The sequence below is a fragment of the Berghia stephanieae genome, chromosome 1, assembly GCF_034508935.2.
Source record: "Berghia stephanieae isolate SIO BIC M18660-M18661 chromosome 1, UCSD_Bste_1.3, whole genome shotgun sequence".
NCBI classification, from domain to species: domain Eukaryota; kingdom Metazoa; phylum Mollusca; class Gastropoda; order Nudibranchia; family Aeolidiidae; genus Berghia; species Berghia stephanieae.
The window spans coordinates 29,149,816-29,167,099 of NC_088360.1; the positions used below are offsets into that span (position 1 = coordinate 29,149,816).

A 17,284-nucleotide genomic window follows, 5' to 3' on the forward strand; every position below is an offset into this window, starting at 1 on the left:
TTACCTGCAGATTGATGCCATCTGTTTTCAAATGTAAGACAGTCTTTCCATTTTCTATTTCTTTCGATATAAAGACTTGCTTGATTCCTGGCACTTGTTGAATAATGCAAGATTTCACCAGCGTCTCAAACAAGAGTTTTAGATCAAATTGCAAATCCTCAGGTGGGTACTGTGTAAAGAGACAATTACAAAATATTCCGTATGTTTAATAACAATGTGTAGGATTGCACAACCTAGTAACTTAGACGCAAATTAATAAGAATGGTGTAAATATATACCAAAGGATTAATAAATTTAAAAAATAAGAAGAATAAAATTCCCTTCATTCATCCCCATGGGGAAATTTGTCTTTAGGGTCTATTCCAAGGGAAGACTGGATTACCCAGGCGTCAGCACCGCAAAGTGAGCTAGGGCGAGGTGACTTGCTCAAGGCCACACAGCGTGGCGGGTGAGTGAACTCATTACCTTTCGGTTACGAAGCAAAGTCAGTACTGCTGAGCCACGCTGTCCCCACAATGCACAATCCTGTAAAAGTTTTAATACCTAACTACTGAAGACTGGGCTACGTTCATTTTATGCTTTACGTCAGCAGTATAATCTCGCTCCATTTGGAAACAGTTGCCAAAATGGATGTAGAAAACGAGTCTCTCTGAACTTGAACGCTTGGCCAAAAACAAAAAGGCATTGGACAAAATTAGTCAAGGGTGTAAACCGCTAACTACTATCATAGTAGAATGCAATATGTGTGTGTGTGATAAATTATATATTCAGGTGGAACTTCCACTGCATTAATTCATTGAACAAATTACAAATTACACCAAACCCAGTCAATTATGAATTATTTTTAAAAAAATTAGTAAACAGATAAAAGCCAAATGCCTTTTAAGCATCTGAGTATAAGTGAGAAGACTTAAATGTGGCCTAAAACAGGACTTGAACCAGGGACCTACCGGTCACATGTCGAGTCACACCATTAGATCACACAGCTCAGAAAGTGAGCTATATTTTTAAAATTAAATGTGAATATCATACCTTGAAAGTCAAAGTGAAACATCTTTTCTCCTTGTCCTCAAACTTCATGGCCATGACACTGTTGTGACTCATAGCCTGTAATAAAATATAAATATAATAAAATAATTACACGAGTAATAAACAGGATACAACTTTATAAGTAAAATGAATTCCCTTCACTGTTTAATGACATCTTCCCTTAAGAATTTATTCAGCACTTGTGACAATTTTTAAAAATCGTTCTCAGTGCCAGATTCAATGCTAAAAATTGATTCCAATGGTAGGAAAACAACATCCGTCACGTGACAAAATGAGGAAACCGTAAAGGAAACCAGACTTTCATCAATCAAGCAATTTGTATCATTACCATCTGGTATCAATTTTAAAAAAATTTTTTTTTCAAATATATATATATCATATATATGTAAAAATATGCACATGGAATTTCAGCCAAAGAATTTTTAAAAAGAAGAAAAACGCAAGAGAAATAAAATGAAGGAAAGTGTTATCAATAATCAAAATACCTCATTCAATTGAATCATTGTAGAATATATGTTATGTACAAATATCGAACTATAAATTATCTGCTAAAAATATAATATGTGTCTCAAATCTGCCTCTATCTTTGGAAATAAACATACAGCCATTATGTGATGAATGCAATAGTGACTTAATTCAATTCAACATATCATTTATTTATCTAAATATACTATTTACCTTAAAAATCAACTTGTCGTGTTCCTTTTTGGATATTTCTGGTACTACATCTTGTTCCTTATCCTCATTTTCACTGTCTTCATTGGAGCTTTCCTCACTGTCTGTGTTTACATCCTCACCATCTGACACATCCGTGTCTTCACCTGGTTGGTTGAGTTAAAAAAAAAGTCAAGCTAAAACTTACTCAACCATAGCCCTCCACATCTGTGTTGCCCACTCTCCCTTAAGATCTTTAGTACTTTCCAAAAAATCTCAAAAATATATTCTCAGTCTTAAAGCCCAGTCTAAATAAAAATTGGCACGTACAAAGTTTTAGACAACTCCCAATATCATAATGCAAATTTGCTGCTTGAAGTTGAAATAAATAATAATAATGAAATGGAATGGAAGGTTCAATTAAATTATTATTATCTGTCATTGTTACCATCACTTTCTGTCTTTGTTAAATAAATCGAAGATCCATCTCATTTGACTATTGTTATTTACCACTTTAATACAAAATTAACACAATAGCTTCAATAATGCGCATATTATTCTTCACATAAAAAAATGAGAAGAATGTTGGGGTAAAAGTAACAACCAAATTCATCAAGTGTCATTATAAAATTCCCAAAATTAAATTTCATTAAATCACCTTTCGACCAAATAATTATAGTTTATTTATAAAGAAAAATGATTCCCCTTTCTTTTGAACTATAGTATGTCTATTGCGAATGAGTTGTTATTGAACCTCAGACCTTCTGATTACCGTGCACATCAGACTGGTCATCAGAAGGTCTGAAGTTCGATCTCCAGTCAAGGCAGATTGATTTTTTGGGATCGGTTTTTTCTTGTATTTTTCTTTCTTGCTATGTCTGACACCTTCAAAGTACTTAGTTTGAGATCACTAAAAGTCTAATCCAGACACAAGCACAGGTCCCCACTAAGAGGAATACACTCAAATGTTTTACAAATCATATATAATATAAAGAAAACATAATACAGGGCATAACAGAGAGATGATTTACAAGGGAAAAAATTAACTATACATTCAACTGTTTCCCTCTCAGCCAAGGCATCTGGCCAGGACCAGGACAAAACCAAGTTATCTCATTTCAAGACAAAGACAGAAAGCAAGTTGGAAAACAGATTTAGGAGGATAGAAGACGCAGTAAGTACCTCCGGCCTGCCCACTATGGGAGGTCAGGAACCCCACCCAGTTGTGCTAGTGTAATAACCCTCTGTGTCAAAAATTACAATTCAAACAAGAAAACTAACCATGAACTTCTTTAATCTCCTCATCCTCTCCCTCATACTCAATGGAGTCCGATTGCCTCTGCTTTTCCTTCATGAATTGGGTATCTCCGTCATTCGGTTCATCTCCATTTTCCTCTCCCACCGTCTGGTCCTCGGCACCTCGTGTATAGGCTGCTCTCTTCATGTTCCCAGACGCAAAAAGACTGGGGAGTTATTCAAAAAAATGTATGAGGCTACCATTCTCAAGGTGATAAATAATAATAAAAGGGAGTAGAAGCTTCAATGTAATTAACAAAGACAATCAGTCAATCAATCAATGGTTTATCTTTAGGTAATTGCCAATATAACTTATAGATGAATATAATATTTCCAATCAACAAATCAAAGTAAGTAAAATCAATATTAAAGCAAAGCAATAATAATAATAATAATAATAATAATAATAATAATAATAATAATAATAATAATAATAATAATAATAATAATAATAATAATAAAATCATTAAAAGATTTAATCAATAGATTAATTGGTCTAATAGATTGAATTATAAATTAATAATTAAATAAAATCATTAAAAAAAAAAACACCTAAAAATAACGCTTGATCTTGTGGGCAACAGATACAACTCAAACAATTCGCATTTCATGAAACAACATAAAATACAACAATGACCATGATGATTTTTTTTTTTAACACTGTACAGATGATGTGTGTTTCCGCTTTGTCAACAAAACAGAATGAATGATGCACTAAAGACAAATCATAGAAGAGAGGATGGCATTGCTAAGGCGAATAAAAAAAATAATGATAGAACAGGAAATAGACTGCTCCTTTCTTGTCTTTTTCCTGTTGCCGCATTGTTAAAATGAGCTTTTAAATGAGATTTTATATAGCGCAATATCCACTAAATGAGCTCAAAGCCCTTTACAAGGGGTCCCTGGTCAACAGCAACATTTTACATGTAGGATGGGACATGACGCCTGTTAGGCAATATTACAATTTTTCGGACAAAGACAATGCTGTTAACGGCCAGGTACTCATTTTACACCCAAGTACGGTGAGAGAATGTGATTAAAGAGCCTTTTCCAAGGACTCAACTATGCATCGAGCGAGGCTCGAACCCAGGACCTTCCGATCCGAAAGCAAGTGTCATACCACTAGACCACATTGCCGTTTGTCAACAAAATTCATCTTTCCAATGCCATCAGATCAGTAAAAACATTGACTAGAGAGACACACCTCAAAAAGACGGCCTCTCGAAAAGCAATGAACTGATTTGCTCAGCTCACTGACTATTTTCACTGTGATATTATGAAAGAAATCAATAAACCCATTCAAAATTGGAGGAAAGTCTTCTAAATTTTATTACTTGTAATTTTATACGGACTTGACCCTGGGTTAAGTCGTCTTTCAGGACATGCCTTTATAGTCTTACCTGCTTGACTTCAAGATCTTGTTCTCCTTCCTCACCGCTGCTTCAAGTAGGGGAACAAAGCGAGTCACAATATAATTTACAACGCTGGTGAACTTCATGTTGCAGATTTCCCGATACTGAGAATGGTGGAGGCATTTGAATGTCACTTGAACTTCCTTGAAATTTTGACTGGAAATAAATTGAATTTGTTAATCAAAGTAAAAAATAAACAAGACAACAAAAAAACAAAAACAAACAACAATAGTATATTTTTGGGAATAAAATCCGTTTTTGAATAGAACATTCTGTATCAACCCTAAATGCAAGATCTTTACCATGATTTTTATATGTAACCGCAACTGAGAAGAATTTAATTTACAAAGACAGATGATGTAGATGTTTCAGGTTTCCCCTTTGTCAACAAAAACACAATGAAATGAGATACTAAAGACGAATGTCTCTTTGAGTTTATTCACCTTAACAACGCCATCCTCTCATCTCTCATTTGTCTTGTCTCTTTCATCACGTTTTGCTGACAAAGGGGAAACCTGAAACGTTCTCATCATGTCTTTGTAAATTAATTTGGAGACTCCGTTCCATTACCATTGCCAACTTATATGAATTGTCACTTTGAAGCTATTAAAAATTTATGTATTATCGTTCATCATGAACATATATATCCATTCTTTACCAAGGTAACCATATTTTTCAATCAATATTCAATGAATTGTTTTAGTAATTGGCTGACAAAGGGTTTTGAGCCAAAAATATGCTATGTAATTTGTTATTTTTAAAGCTGTTATAGTCAATAAAAATTTTAAAAAAAACATCACTCACCTGGATTTTGAGACAATGTTGACGTTGAATTTCATGTACTCCAAAACCTGTAGAGCAGACCAGAAAAAAAAAAAAAAGTCAGTTGAAATTATAGAAAGGAAAATTTGTTTCCAAATCTTGACACCACTTCATTCCTAAAAAAGAAAATTTCTTAAGTAAAAACAATCGAAAATAATCAGTACTGCTTAAGCAAAGCAAGTTATATGAGTGTGACCAGACTCTCTAAAAGAGTATACCTTAAAAGTAAATGTGACTGTTGAGTCCTTGAGCTTTATATAGCGCAATATCCACTAAATGTGGCCTACAGGGGGTCCCTGGTCAACAGCAACATTTAACATGTAGGACGGGACATGCCGCCTGTTAGGCAATATTACACTTTTTCGGACAAAGACACCGCTGTGAACGGGCAGGTACTCATTTTACACATGAGTACGATGAGAGAATGTGAATAAAGAGTCTTTTCCAAGGACTCAACTATGTGCCGAGCGCAAGGCTTGGTAAAGACTCTTTACTCACATTATTCACAAAACTCGGGTGTAAAATGAATACCTGGCCATTAACAGCACTGACTCTGTCGCAAAAAAAATAAAAAAAATTGTAACATTGCCTAACAGGGCATCGTGTCTCGTCCTACTTATTAGTGTTGCTGTTGGCTATGGACCCCCTGTAAAGTATATTGAGCACGTTAAGTGAATATTGTGCAATCATAAATGCTCAAGCTTTTAAAAAAAAATAATCTTCGCTATGTAATGGTAGAATAAATGGCTTGTGATCTGTAGATTGTAGGTTTGAGTCATCTGTGAGTGGAACTAAGTTAAGTCCTTGTAGAAAGCTGTTTATTCACATTTTCTCACCATTCATTCTCAAGGTTTAAAATGACACCCAACTGTTAACAAAATTGTCTTGTCTAAAAAAATGATATAGCTCCAAATAAGATGAATGTTTTGTCTTACATGTATAGTGTTTCTGTTCACTTAAGACCTCATGGCAAAGCACTTTAAGCACCAAATGTAAATATTGCAAATTATTAAAGCTCATGTTTTTTGTTTTGTTTTCAAAAGCCATATTACACGAGTTATTATTCACCTAACTACGCCACTCTCACATCTCTCATTGGTCCTTAACGTTCCATTCATCATGTTTTGTTGACAAAGGGGAAACCCGAAATGTCCACATTATCTGTCGTCGTTTAATAAATTGCAAACTTCATTGTGAGACAGCGTGGCTCAGCGGTACGGTCTTTGCTTCGTACCCGAAAGGTACAGAGTTCGACTACCCGCCGCATTGTGTGGCCTTGAGCAAGTCACCTTGCCTTAGCTCACTTTGCGGCGCTGCACTGCGGCTGACGCCTGGGTTATTCCAGTCTACCCTTGGAATAGACCCTTAAGAAAAATTTCCCCTTAGGGATGAATAAAGGGAATTTATTTTTATTTATTTATTTATTTGTTATTGTTATTTACTATACAAGACAATACCAGACATTCAACAAATAAAATACATGCCTGGTTCAGGGTAACAGAGGTCAACTCAGCTTTTAACTTCTCAGCAAGCTTCATGGCTTGAGGAACATCTCTAATCGGTACATCCGTCTGGGGAGTCTGGGGCATCCTGGACCCCGTCATCAAAATCTCTCTTAGGCGAGGAATTCCCAGGGTTACATTCATCTCACCACGACCGGCAAAGTGGAAAGTGTTCAAGGTCATCTGGGTGGAGGGCTCTCCGACAGACTACATAATATGTCAAGTAAATAAAAAAAACAAAACAATAAATGAACATTTATATAGCACATTTCCAAGGATTGACAGACTACATATATCAAATAAATAAAAAAACAAAACAATAAATGAGCATTTATGTAGCACATTTCCAAGGATTGACCAGGCTCAATGCACTTCATAATGTTCATGTTTCATTACCTCCAACAACCAGATTAGAATAACACATACCTGGGCACAAATCAATCCAACCGCTTCCCCTGGGTCTGACATGGACTGGACGATTTTCTTGTTGATGGCCGACATGAAAACATTTCGGTCTACCCTTGACTTTTCATACAAACAAAATAAGATATTTTAAAAAATATTCATTAAATATTTGCATTCAATATAAAGATGTCAATTATTTTCTTTAAAGAGATGTGACGAGCATATGAAAATAAGAGATGATATGTAACTCATTGACGGCTATGTGGTCTTGTGGTATGACACCCGCCTTCAGATGGAAAGGTACTGGGGTCGAATCCCACCCTGAATGATGCAGAGTTGAGTCCTTGGAAAAGCTCTTTACTGACATTCTCTAAACCATACTCAGGTGTAAAATGAGTATCTGGCCGTTAATAGTGTTGGCCCTGTCAAAAAAAACCCCAACTGTTATAACGCCTAACAGGCATCATGTCTCTTCCTACATTTTATGTGTTGCTGTTCACCAGGGACCCTTTGTAAAGCGCTTTGAGCACATAGTGGGGTGAACCACATTCTAAAAACTGACATTGATTTCTAGGTTGTGAAATTTTGTTTGATTTAATATGCCTCATATAGAAGACTGAACGCTGCTCCACAAACTTATTATGTCTTAAATTTTGCTATTCTGACTGTTTTCATTTTAAATTCATTTCTGGGAATCTAGTCTACTCCGACATTCATTAAATAAAAAAAATAAAAATAATTGAGCTTTATATAGTGCAATATCCACTAAATGTGCTCAAAGCGCTTTACAAGGGGTCCTTGGTCAACAGCAACGTTTAACATGTAGGACGGGACATGACGCCTGTTAGGCGATATTACAATTTGAGTTGATGGATCATATAAAATAATAAGATAAGAGACAGCCTGGCCATAAGCATTGGGAATGCCTTTGATTAAAACATTGTATGATTGTATTAAACCTAAATTTGTGGACAGATTTGAGCCATTAAATTTAAAACTGACAATTGAAATACAATCATGAACATACGTTTTTATGTTAATTATAGTAATTAACAACAACCCCCCCCCCCCAAATCATTGTATAATAACAAAAATATGTCGACATATCCAAATGAAGATTTGCTCCATAAAATTTTAAGAATAATTTTATTGAGTGTTAGTATAATCAAAAGTTTTCAAATTCTAAAATTCTAATAATATTAATAATGATAGAGCTCCCATTCCCATCATCCATAGGAATGTGTTTCAATGTCTCAAAAAAAACCCCGCACTATACATATTTAAAGAGCTACACATCAACAAATACCATTAGATCAAGTAAAATAGTGTTACATAAAAACATTTACAACTGGTCTTATGTATTAAACAATTCTATTTTTAAAAAAAAAATGTTTCATCACTTTAGATCTTTGATGAACAATTTAAGAAACAAACAAACAAAAAAAAAGCCTCCAGAAGAGTTTTTTTTACCCTATCCAGTTCTGTTTTACAAAACTTGTCAAGTTTTTGCCGTAAATCTTCTGAGAGAATATTTGGCTGTGAGTGTGGAAAGTGGTTGGCCATCACAGGATCTGGACACGTTTTAACTTTTGACAACCTGAAAATAAAAAGGAGTAGAAAACAAACAAGTCCATGACAAAAATCATTTTCTGCATCTATGAATCCTTAGTTAATTTACTTGAAAATTATATTTCTTATAATGTATGTGTACCTAAGTAAAAATATATGATAGTTTTTTGTCCATGTGTGTATGATTATGTGTATACATGTCTTGACCTTTGTGTATAATAACAAATATACTCCCGGCAGATTTTGACCCGTAATTCAAAAATCACAACCTGGCAGGAAAAATAGACCTTTGACCCGACAATTTGTGTTAATATAACGAGTAAATCCTTAAAACTGAAAGGCCATGAAACTTTGTACTTACATTAACCTCTGGTCTTCTTCCAATTCATACCAAGCTTTACACTGCTTTTTAGACAACGCGGAACGACCAGAATACGGTCCCTTTGTTATCAATGTTGCTTTGTCTTCATCCACACTGCCTTCATGTGTCAGGCTACTGCAAAATTCTGGAAAGCCAACATCCCTGGCTTGGTGAGTTCGTTCCTCATTTGTATGAGTTCCCCATTTGGTGATCTGAAATGATGATTAGATAAGAGTTGTAAGAAAGAACATTATTCAAAAGAAATTTACATTGCATTGAACTTGGCTGTGCAATATATAGACAAAACAAATATTGAAGCAGGAGATAAATCAATTTTTCAAAAAAGACTTGATAAAAGAAAGAGACAAAGAAACATAAAAGAAAAGAAAAGAAAAGGGGAAAATTGCAAAGAAGAACTATTAAGCATTATGGGAATTGTCTGTGTCATTAGATGATGGAAAAGATGGAAGTCATTCACTCGCCCGAGGACTGTAGCTGATCCATATCGCTTGTAGCTATAAATCCTTTGGTCTCTGAAATTTATGTCTAACACTTACATCAATACAATGTCATGTTCACCTTGAACACTGAGCTTGTGACAGGATTGGACTAAATCACACTATCTACTAACACTGCTAATGTTACTGACCTTGTCCGAGGTCTGATGACAATAATCAAGTCTTATTAGACATAGGTTTTCCCCAAAGCTGTCTCAGAAAATGGCTGACAAAATTATTAAAAATGTATTTATTTCTGAGAGTTTTATCATGTTACTTTCATATGAAACCCTTAAATTTTACCTCTAACTTGCAGTCTTATTTACTTTCTAGGATTTAAGAAGGTAAAATACAGTCTAAACAGTTCTATGGAGAGGAAATTATCCTAACAATAAAACATCACATCCTATCATTGACTGGATTAATTATCTTTAGACTCATGCATGTACAGACAACCTCTGTGTCTAGACCTGCTCTATTTGAAAAGGTCCCCTGACAATTCATCATGACAACTACCCTTGACATAAATACGTAAGATGATGTAAACAATTCTACCTTCTTCCAAGCCTTTTTAATCGACTTGCTGCTGTCGAACGACTCCCAAGGATTGTCAGACCCATGCTGTATGGCTTTCAAATTGTCAGCAAGGAACGGGAATTGGGCTGGTTTCAAGTATGACGACTTGGTCGCATCAATGCCATCTTCTCCATAATAAAACTAGAAACATAAAATATAAATCAAGAGTCATATAGAAAGCAAAAATGTCGCTTGGTCTTTGTGAAACTTGAAAGCTTGATCTACAAAATCATTTGGCACGTCTCCACTTTTATATAAAACATAAATATTCATCATTTAACTAAAACATCCATTGAGACATTTAACCAATACATATCTATTTGGGGCACCAAACAATGATTAAGTGAGAAAAGGAAATGTTTAAAGTGGTTTTCTAGAACCATCACCGAGTCCATAAAGCCAGAATTTATTATGTTCATTTCAGCAAGAAACAGGCAGAGAATAAAAATGATATTCAAGGTCAAAATGATTAAAATTACAAAATTTAAATTCTTGCAGTTTTACAAACCATATTTACCATCCTAAATTAAAGCATTTTAGATAAATATAACATTCAATATTCAAAACCTTTCTGTCTCCAATAAGACAGCGTGTTAAGACAGTGAATGATAACTGGACTGAAACCGTTTTTAAAAGGACCAGAAGAAATCCACCTACACATCACAGACATGTAGAAATGTTTTAATATTATCTAAATACATTTGAAGAATTAAAAATGAATCAGTCAAAACCCAGTTAAAATTTTTAACTGATCAAAAAATCATTTCTGCATCTAAAAAATGAAAAAAAAACCTCAATCGTTTAAAATCTTAACAACTTATCTTACCTGTACAACAGATCCATCCGTATCTCTGACTGTGAGGTCATAATTGACCATAATTCCCTCCAGATGCTTCACCAAGCAACGCTGGAGATAACCACTTCTACTTGTCTTCACAGCTGTGTCAATCAGACCCTTTTGTAAGAAAGTAATATATTAAATATCCATTGCAACACTCCATGATTGTCTATCTTTAATTTCTGCTCGGCATTTTTAGAGGAGACTTTTAAAGGCCTGCCTACTTGAACTTTTAAAAATTAGCGGTTTTCATTGAAAAAATAATACTAGTCACTAAATCTAACTTTGAAAGGGACATCAGAAAGATAAAATAATGTTCCTCAGACCTAACAGTGTATGTAATTTATTGCCAGATTTTCATTTTTGAGTTGATTTTATGAATTGAATGGTTTAATTTTGCCTTGCAGATGGAGCCAAAATTCGTAATTCTATGAATATTTCATAAAGGTAGGCAGGTCGGCTTGAACAACCATTACATTGTGAAATTTTAAGTAAAGAAATAATAATATATGGGATTTTAGATTTATGACTTAAATATGTGAGTTTTTATTATATGACGCAATATAGACTTTATGTGTTCATAACTTAAGATGTCCCCTAACCAATAACGCTGAATACAATTATGAGTTAAATCCTCATTAAAATCAAAACAATAAAAGCTTGAGAAAAGAGCCCTTCATGTTCAGATGCACAAATTCCTTGACTTTGATTGGTATAAAAAATAAGTAATGATTATATATGGCCTATCTCAATTCATCAAATTAATATATAAAGTGTTGCTATTGGTATTGTATATTTTTACATTTCTATGCATTTGCATATATATATATTATATATAATATATATATATATATATATATATATATATTATATATATATATATATATATATATATATATATATATATATATATAATATATATATATATTTTAACATTGTCGCCATCTATTCTCAACTTTGTGTTTATACATTTTCATGCATGCCACGTCTGTAAACTAATTTCCATTTTTTTTTTGATGAATAAAGTATATTATTATTATTATTATTACATTTCAACAATGTATTCCCGTGGATTCAGATTACTCAATGAGCTTCATAATACTTTATATATTCTCTCAGCTTATGGAACCAATTTTCTGTTTCATACAGTACAAGCAACCTGTTAGGCACCTCTCTCTTTAAAAAAAAATTAACATTCTTATAATATTTATCACTGCCTATAGCCAGGCATACAATCACACCAGAGTCAAAATCTGTAACATGTATAAGTACCTGGTATAAAGACACAATTCTTGGGTTATGCTTTCTGCAATCATTACCATCCTGATCACTGACACTTCTAAAAAATTTGCTTCAATTTATAACAAGATGAAACACTGTATAACTGAGCAACCTATGCCCCTACAACTAATATGCATTTTAGTACAATTATATAATAAATCTGAGCAATATTGCAAACCTGCCAAATTGAAAAAACTTCAAATTTAGTAATTTTTATGTCAATTTTTAGTAATTTGACAAGGAAATTCGTAATTTCTGAAATTGTGTACGAGAACAACCACAATATTATTATTATTATTATTATCATTCTTATAGTAGTAGTAGTAGTAGTAGTAGTAGTAGTAGTACTACTTTTTATCATTATTATTATTATTATTATTATTTAAGCATTACTTCGAATTACAAATTCGTAATTTTCCCTAAAATTTTGTATTTGGCCATGAAATTTGTCTAAAATTAGTAAAATTAAGAAAAATTCGTAAGATTCGGCAGTTATGAATATTGTGTAGTCACCTACCTCTCTTCCAGCCATACAATGGAAGAAGTATTCGCTGGGTCGAATACCGGTGAGAAATCTTCCAGTCACAAAACCGCCTGCATATGGCGATGTGTCATAGGGACGGAAACAGGGCAAAGCACGGCCACTCATCATTAGGGGCGGCCTTCGACCCTCCAACTCTATCTGGCCTAGTAGACATGAGATTTGCATGCAGTTCACCTGTAGAATGCAAGTGGGTTTCATGAATAGATAAAACGACACAAAAACATATATTCGTAGAGGGTAAAGTTGAATAAATGCGGCTATATGGTCTAGTGGTATGACACTCGCTTTCGGATCGGAAAATCCTGGGTTCGAGCCTTGCTCGGTGCATTGTTGAGTCCTTGGAGAAGGCTCTTTACTCACATTCTCTCACCTTACTCAGGTGTAAAATGAGTACCTGGCCATTAACAGCGTTGTCTCTGTCCGAAAAAGTTGTAATTTCGCCTAACAGGCGTCATGTCCCGTCCTTCATGTTAAATGTTGCTGTTGACCAGAGGCACCTTGTAAAGCGCTTTGAGCACGCTTAGTGGATATTGCGCTATATAAAAGCTCAATTTAAAAAAAAAAAAATAATAAATAATGAAATCCCTTTCTTCATCCTCAGGGAAAAGTCTTCTTTAGGATTTAATTTCAAAATGGCTGAGATGAACCGAGTATCAGTCGCAGTGCTGCCCTGTAAAATGAGCGATACAGGCTAAGTTTGTTGTTCAAGAAAAGGGAGAGATGTTGCCAGTGGGACTTAAACCCGGGTCTTCCAGGTGAAAGTAAATTGTCCACTCGATCATCTCATGTACATTATTTATTTTCATTTGAGAGGGGATTGGAAATAGAGATAAATAAAAGGTAAATATTTTCCACTTTTTTTTTATAGTTAGAAATAAAGCATTAGTATTTAAATAGTGCAATATCCATTTAATGTGTTCAAAGTGCTTTAAATGGTGTTCCAAGCAAAGAGCAACTCTTAACATGTAGGACGAGACATGATGCATGTAAGGTGATATAACAATTGTCTTTTTTTATTTACAGACACAACACTGTTAACAACCAGGTGCTCATTTTACACCCGAGTAAGGTCGAGACAATATGAATAAACAGCCTTTTCCAAGGACTCATCTTTATGCCATTCAGAACGGGATTCAAACCCAGGACCTGTCTGAAGGTTAGTGTTATACCACAAGACTACAAAGTCACACAAATATTTAATCTCCACTAACCAACTAGCAGCAATATTAAAATATAAATTGTGTCTGACAAATAAAATCAAAACAAAGACAATGTGAAAAATGCAAGAGTGAATGTTAACACTTTCAAAGCTTTGTTAACGGGAAAAAAACTTTCACAATCAGTCTGTAATAGAAATAGGATTGTGGCCTGCAAAGCTTTGGAAATATTCTAAGCCTAAAAAAGCATTTAAACACAGTCCTTTTGAAACTAATTATCTATGAAATTTGGGTATTTGGGATTTTTAAAAAACAAATATAACATCGAAATGTTAGGGGTGAAAAATTAAGAGTTAACACATCTGACTCTATAAGTGTATGCTGTGCACGTCATATTTTTTTTACACAGGAACCACCAAGCGTGTCACTTACAGGGGACCCTTTCGCACCAGATTGCACCATCAATTGTAAACTGTTTTCAGGAAACCTTTTCTGTAAACCAACTGGCATGATGCTCCTGGAAAGGGAAAAAAACAAAAAAACAACAACAAATCTAAATACGTGAAATAATGAACAATATTTTAATCGGATATGAGCAAATTTTCAAATAGAGTTGCTCTTATCACTATGGATAGGACAAGTGACCAAACATGAAATATCTATAAATAAGATGACAAATAATTTACTGAAATACAAAAGTTTAAAAACTGCCCACAGTCCTCATTTGTCTCTATCACCAATCACCGCAAGTTATATCAATTTAAAACTATAAAAATGTGTCAAACATTTGTCATCAAAATGCAAAAGAATGATTCTTATTTTTTTTAAAAATGATACGATAATTCAAGATAATGAAAAAGTTCAATTCAAAGATGCAAAAAAATAGTCTTATTACAAAAAAAAAAGAAAAAAAGAAATGAAGATGTTCATATAAAATTACACAATGCAAGGATAAAATCTTACCGTTTTAATTATCCTTATATTTTATCATTTTGATCTTTATACTTTTTATACAGTAATATTTTAAAACATAGAGTGAATGCAACTACAAATTGTGAAATGAGAATTTAGTTATCATCAAGTAGTCCTTCGGAGCCTTAAGGCCCAATCAGCTGGAGTTTATCATGGTTTCTACAGCCCAAAACATAATAGCAATTGCTTGCTACCCTTTGGATAGGATGCTGGTCTATCTCAAAATACTTTCCTCCTTAAATACCCAGGTACCCAATCAGTGCTGAATGGGGGAATCAGAAAAGAATCTCGACTTCACCCAGGATTAATTTCTGAACTTCCTAGTATATCATCATATTCTTTATCATCTTGTTTTCTGGAATTATTTCTCTCTCATACAACACAAAATCCTAAAATGACAAGAAATACTAAAAACGTATAACAAAAACATTTACTTTGTGATGGCATCCTGGATCTGATCTGTCTCCTTCTTCGCGTACATGTCTATCTCTGCCATCTTCAGATTGTCTTTGCTGAAATGTGCCTGCCTGTATCCGTCCAACATGTCAGGCTTACTCATCTCAGCGCTTTGACCAGTGGTCAGGGCTTTAGACATTGCCTGCTTCCCAAGAGAGCGAACGCCTTTTATGATACTCTTGCGCTCTTTATCACCCTAGGGTTATGTGCAAAACATTTTTTTTTCCATTAATAAGTGAATAAATGAAATAGAGATAATGCACACATCATTGCTCTAAGTTGTATACAACAAGGCAATGATAATAAAACTAAAATAAATTTTGATACGGAAAACAGTTTATAGAATTTGGCAGCAAGTTGTAGATTCAAATGTCACACAAAAATTAAGCAAAAAAACCCAAAAAACAAACCCTTAGTTCTTTTTTTTCTTTTTAATGAGCAATATCCAGTAAATGTGCTCAAAATACTTAACAAGGGATCCCAAGCCAACAGCAATATTAACATGTAAGACAAGACATGATGCCAGTGCTGTCACCAGCCAGGTACTCATTTTACACGCAAGTGTGGTACGGCAATATGGGCAATATGAGTAAAGAGCCTTTTCCATTGACTCCAGTTTTAGCAACTCAAAGCGGGACTCGAATGAGGGACCTTCTTGTGCAAAGGAATGTGCCATACCACAAGACCACAAAGCGGGAGTAAGAAATATAAAATAATTGCCAACTATGGTTTAATTATAAAGTAAGGCTTGTGGTGCAAAGGAATGTGCCATACCACAAGACCACAAATATGCAGTAAGAAATGTGAAATAATTGCTAACTATGATTTAATTGTAAAGTAAGCCTTGCTTGATGTAACCAATCATTAGTCACAGACAAAAGTGGATGAACAAAATAGGAGAAGAAAAAATCATCCCTAGAACGAATCACCTATGTAGAAAGAACGAATCTCCTAAGTAGAAAGAACGAATCTCCTAAGTAGAAAGAACGAATCTCCTAAGTAGAAAGAACGAATCTCCTAAGTAGAAAGAACGAATCTCCTAAGTAGAAAGAACGAATCTCCTAAGTAGAAGAACGAATCACCTATGTAGAAAGAACGAATCTCCTAAGTAGAAAGAACGAATCTCCTAAGTAGAAAGAACGAATCTCCTAAGTAGAAAGAACGAATCTCCTAAGTAGGTGACTCCATTAACTCGAATTCAGTAAGTCATTTTAGAAAGTTCAAATATGACAACTTTCCATGAAAAAATATAGGTCAAAATCATGTTTTACTCACATTTCTTTGGACCAAAATGTCCCCAACACCAAGGGAAAATCCAATCATTTGAAGGAACGTCGCAAACAAGCGACCAAGGTATGTAAGTAATTTTCCTGCAATCTCTCCTCCATATAGCTGTTGAAGAGAAATTTAGATAAGAATCTTTTATATATTTTGTTAACTTCTTAACTACGGAGGGTGGGGGGAGGGGTAAAACATACGAATCAAAATTATATAAAATCCAGGTCAAAAAGTTTAAACCTTTAATTGTAAATAAATATATGATCTATATATCCAAAAATGAGTATGAAAGCTTGAAAAAAAAAACGAACAAGATACCAAACATGGAACATTTCAGGCTAAAAGTCCTTCTTCAGTGAAAAACAAAAACAGTTAAAATGTTACTGCCATCAGTCTGCATTTAAAGTGATGTACTAACAATATAACTGTTATATCAATTTTTGTACATTACTTTTTGCAGTCCACAACAACAAGAGATGAAGTTAATAGGAAAGTGTCAGAAGACAATAGAGAATAAAAATTTTTCGCGGTGGTGAGGGGGTTTGAACCCGCGACCTTACTGGTACGACAACTCCGCCTGGCTGGTGAGACCGTGACTCTACTGTATGAGCTAT

General features: G+C 34.1%; 1 protein-coding gene across 4 annotated transcripts in view; it reads right to left on the bottom strand.

The window, feature by feature from the left end:
* LOC144971393 (DNA-directed RNA polymerase I subunit RPA1-like) overlaps positions 1-17,284 on the bottom strand; it is a 46,341-nt gene that overhangs the window by 6,792 nt on the left and 22,265 nt on the right. For all 4 annotated transcript variants that reach the window (XM_078912224.1, XM_078912231.1, XM_078912250.1 and 1 more), the window contains exons 18-33: positions 16,668-16,784; positions 15,371-15,588; positions 14,397-14,481; positions 12,781-12,981; positions 10,971-11,099; positions 10,124-10,285; positions 9,072-9,283; positions 8,612-8,738; positions 7,163-7,261; positions 6,719-6,943; positions 5,217-5,263; positions 4,401-4,568; positions 2,986-3,167; positions 1,729-1,871; positions 1,033-1,107; positions 5-169 (exon numbers count right to left, since the gene is read on the bottom strand). In XM_078912224.1, coding sequence (XP_078768350.1) covers positions 5-169; positions 1,033-1,107; positions 1,729-1,871; positions 2,986-3,167; positions 4,401-4,568; positions 5,217-5,263; positions 6,719-6,943; positions 7,163-7,261; positions 8,612-8,738; positions 9,072-9,283; positions 10,124-10,285; positions 10,971-11,099; positions 12,781-12,981; positions 14,397-14,481; positions 15,371-15,588; positions 16,668-16,784 — 2,355 coding nt within the window. The remainder of the gene's footprint in view (positions 1-4; positions 170-1,032; positions 1,108-1,728; positions 1,872-2,985; positions 3,168-4,400; positions 4,569-5,216; positions 5,264-6,718; positions 6,944-7,162; positions 7,262-8,611; positions 8,739-9,071; positions 9,284-10,123; positions 10,286-10,970; positions 11,100-12,780; positions 12,982-14,396; positions 14,482-15,370; positions 15,589-16,667; positions 16,785-17,284) is intronic.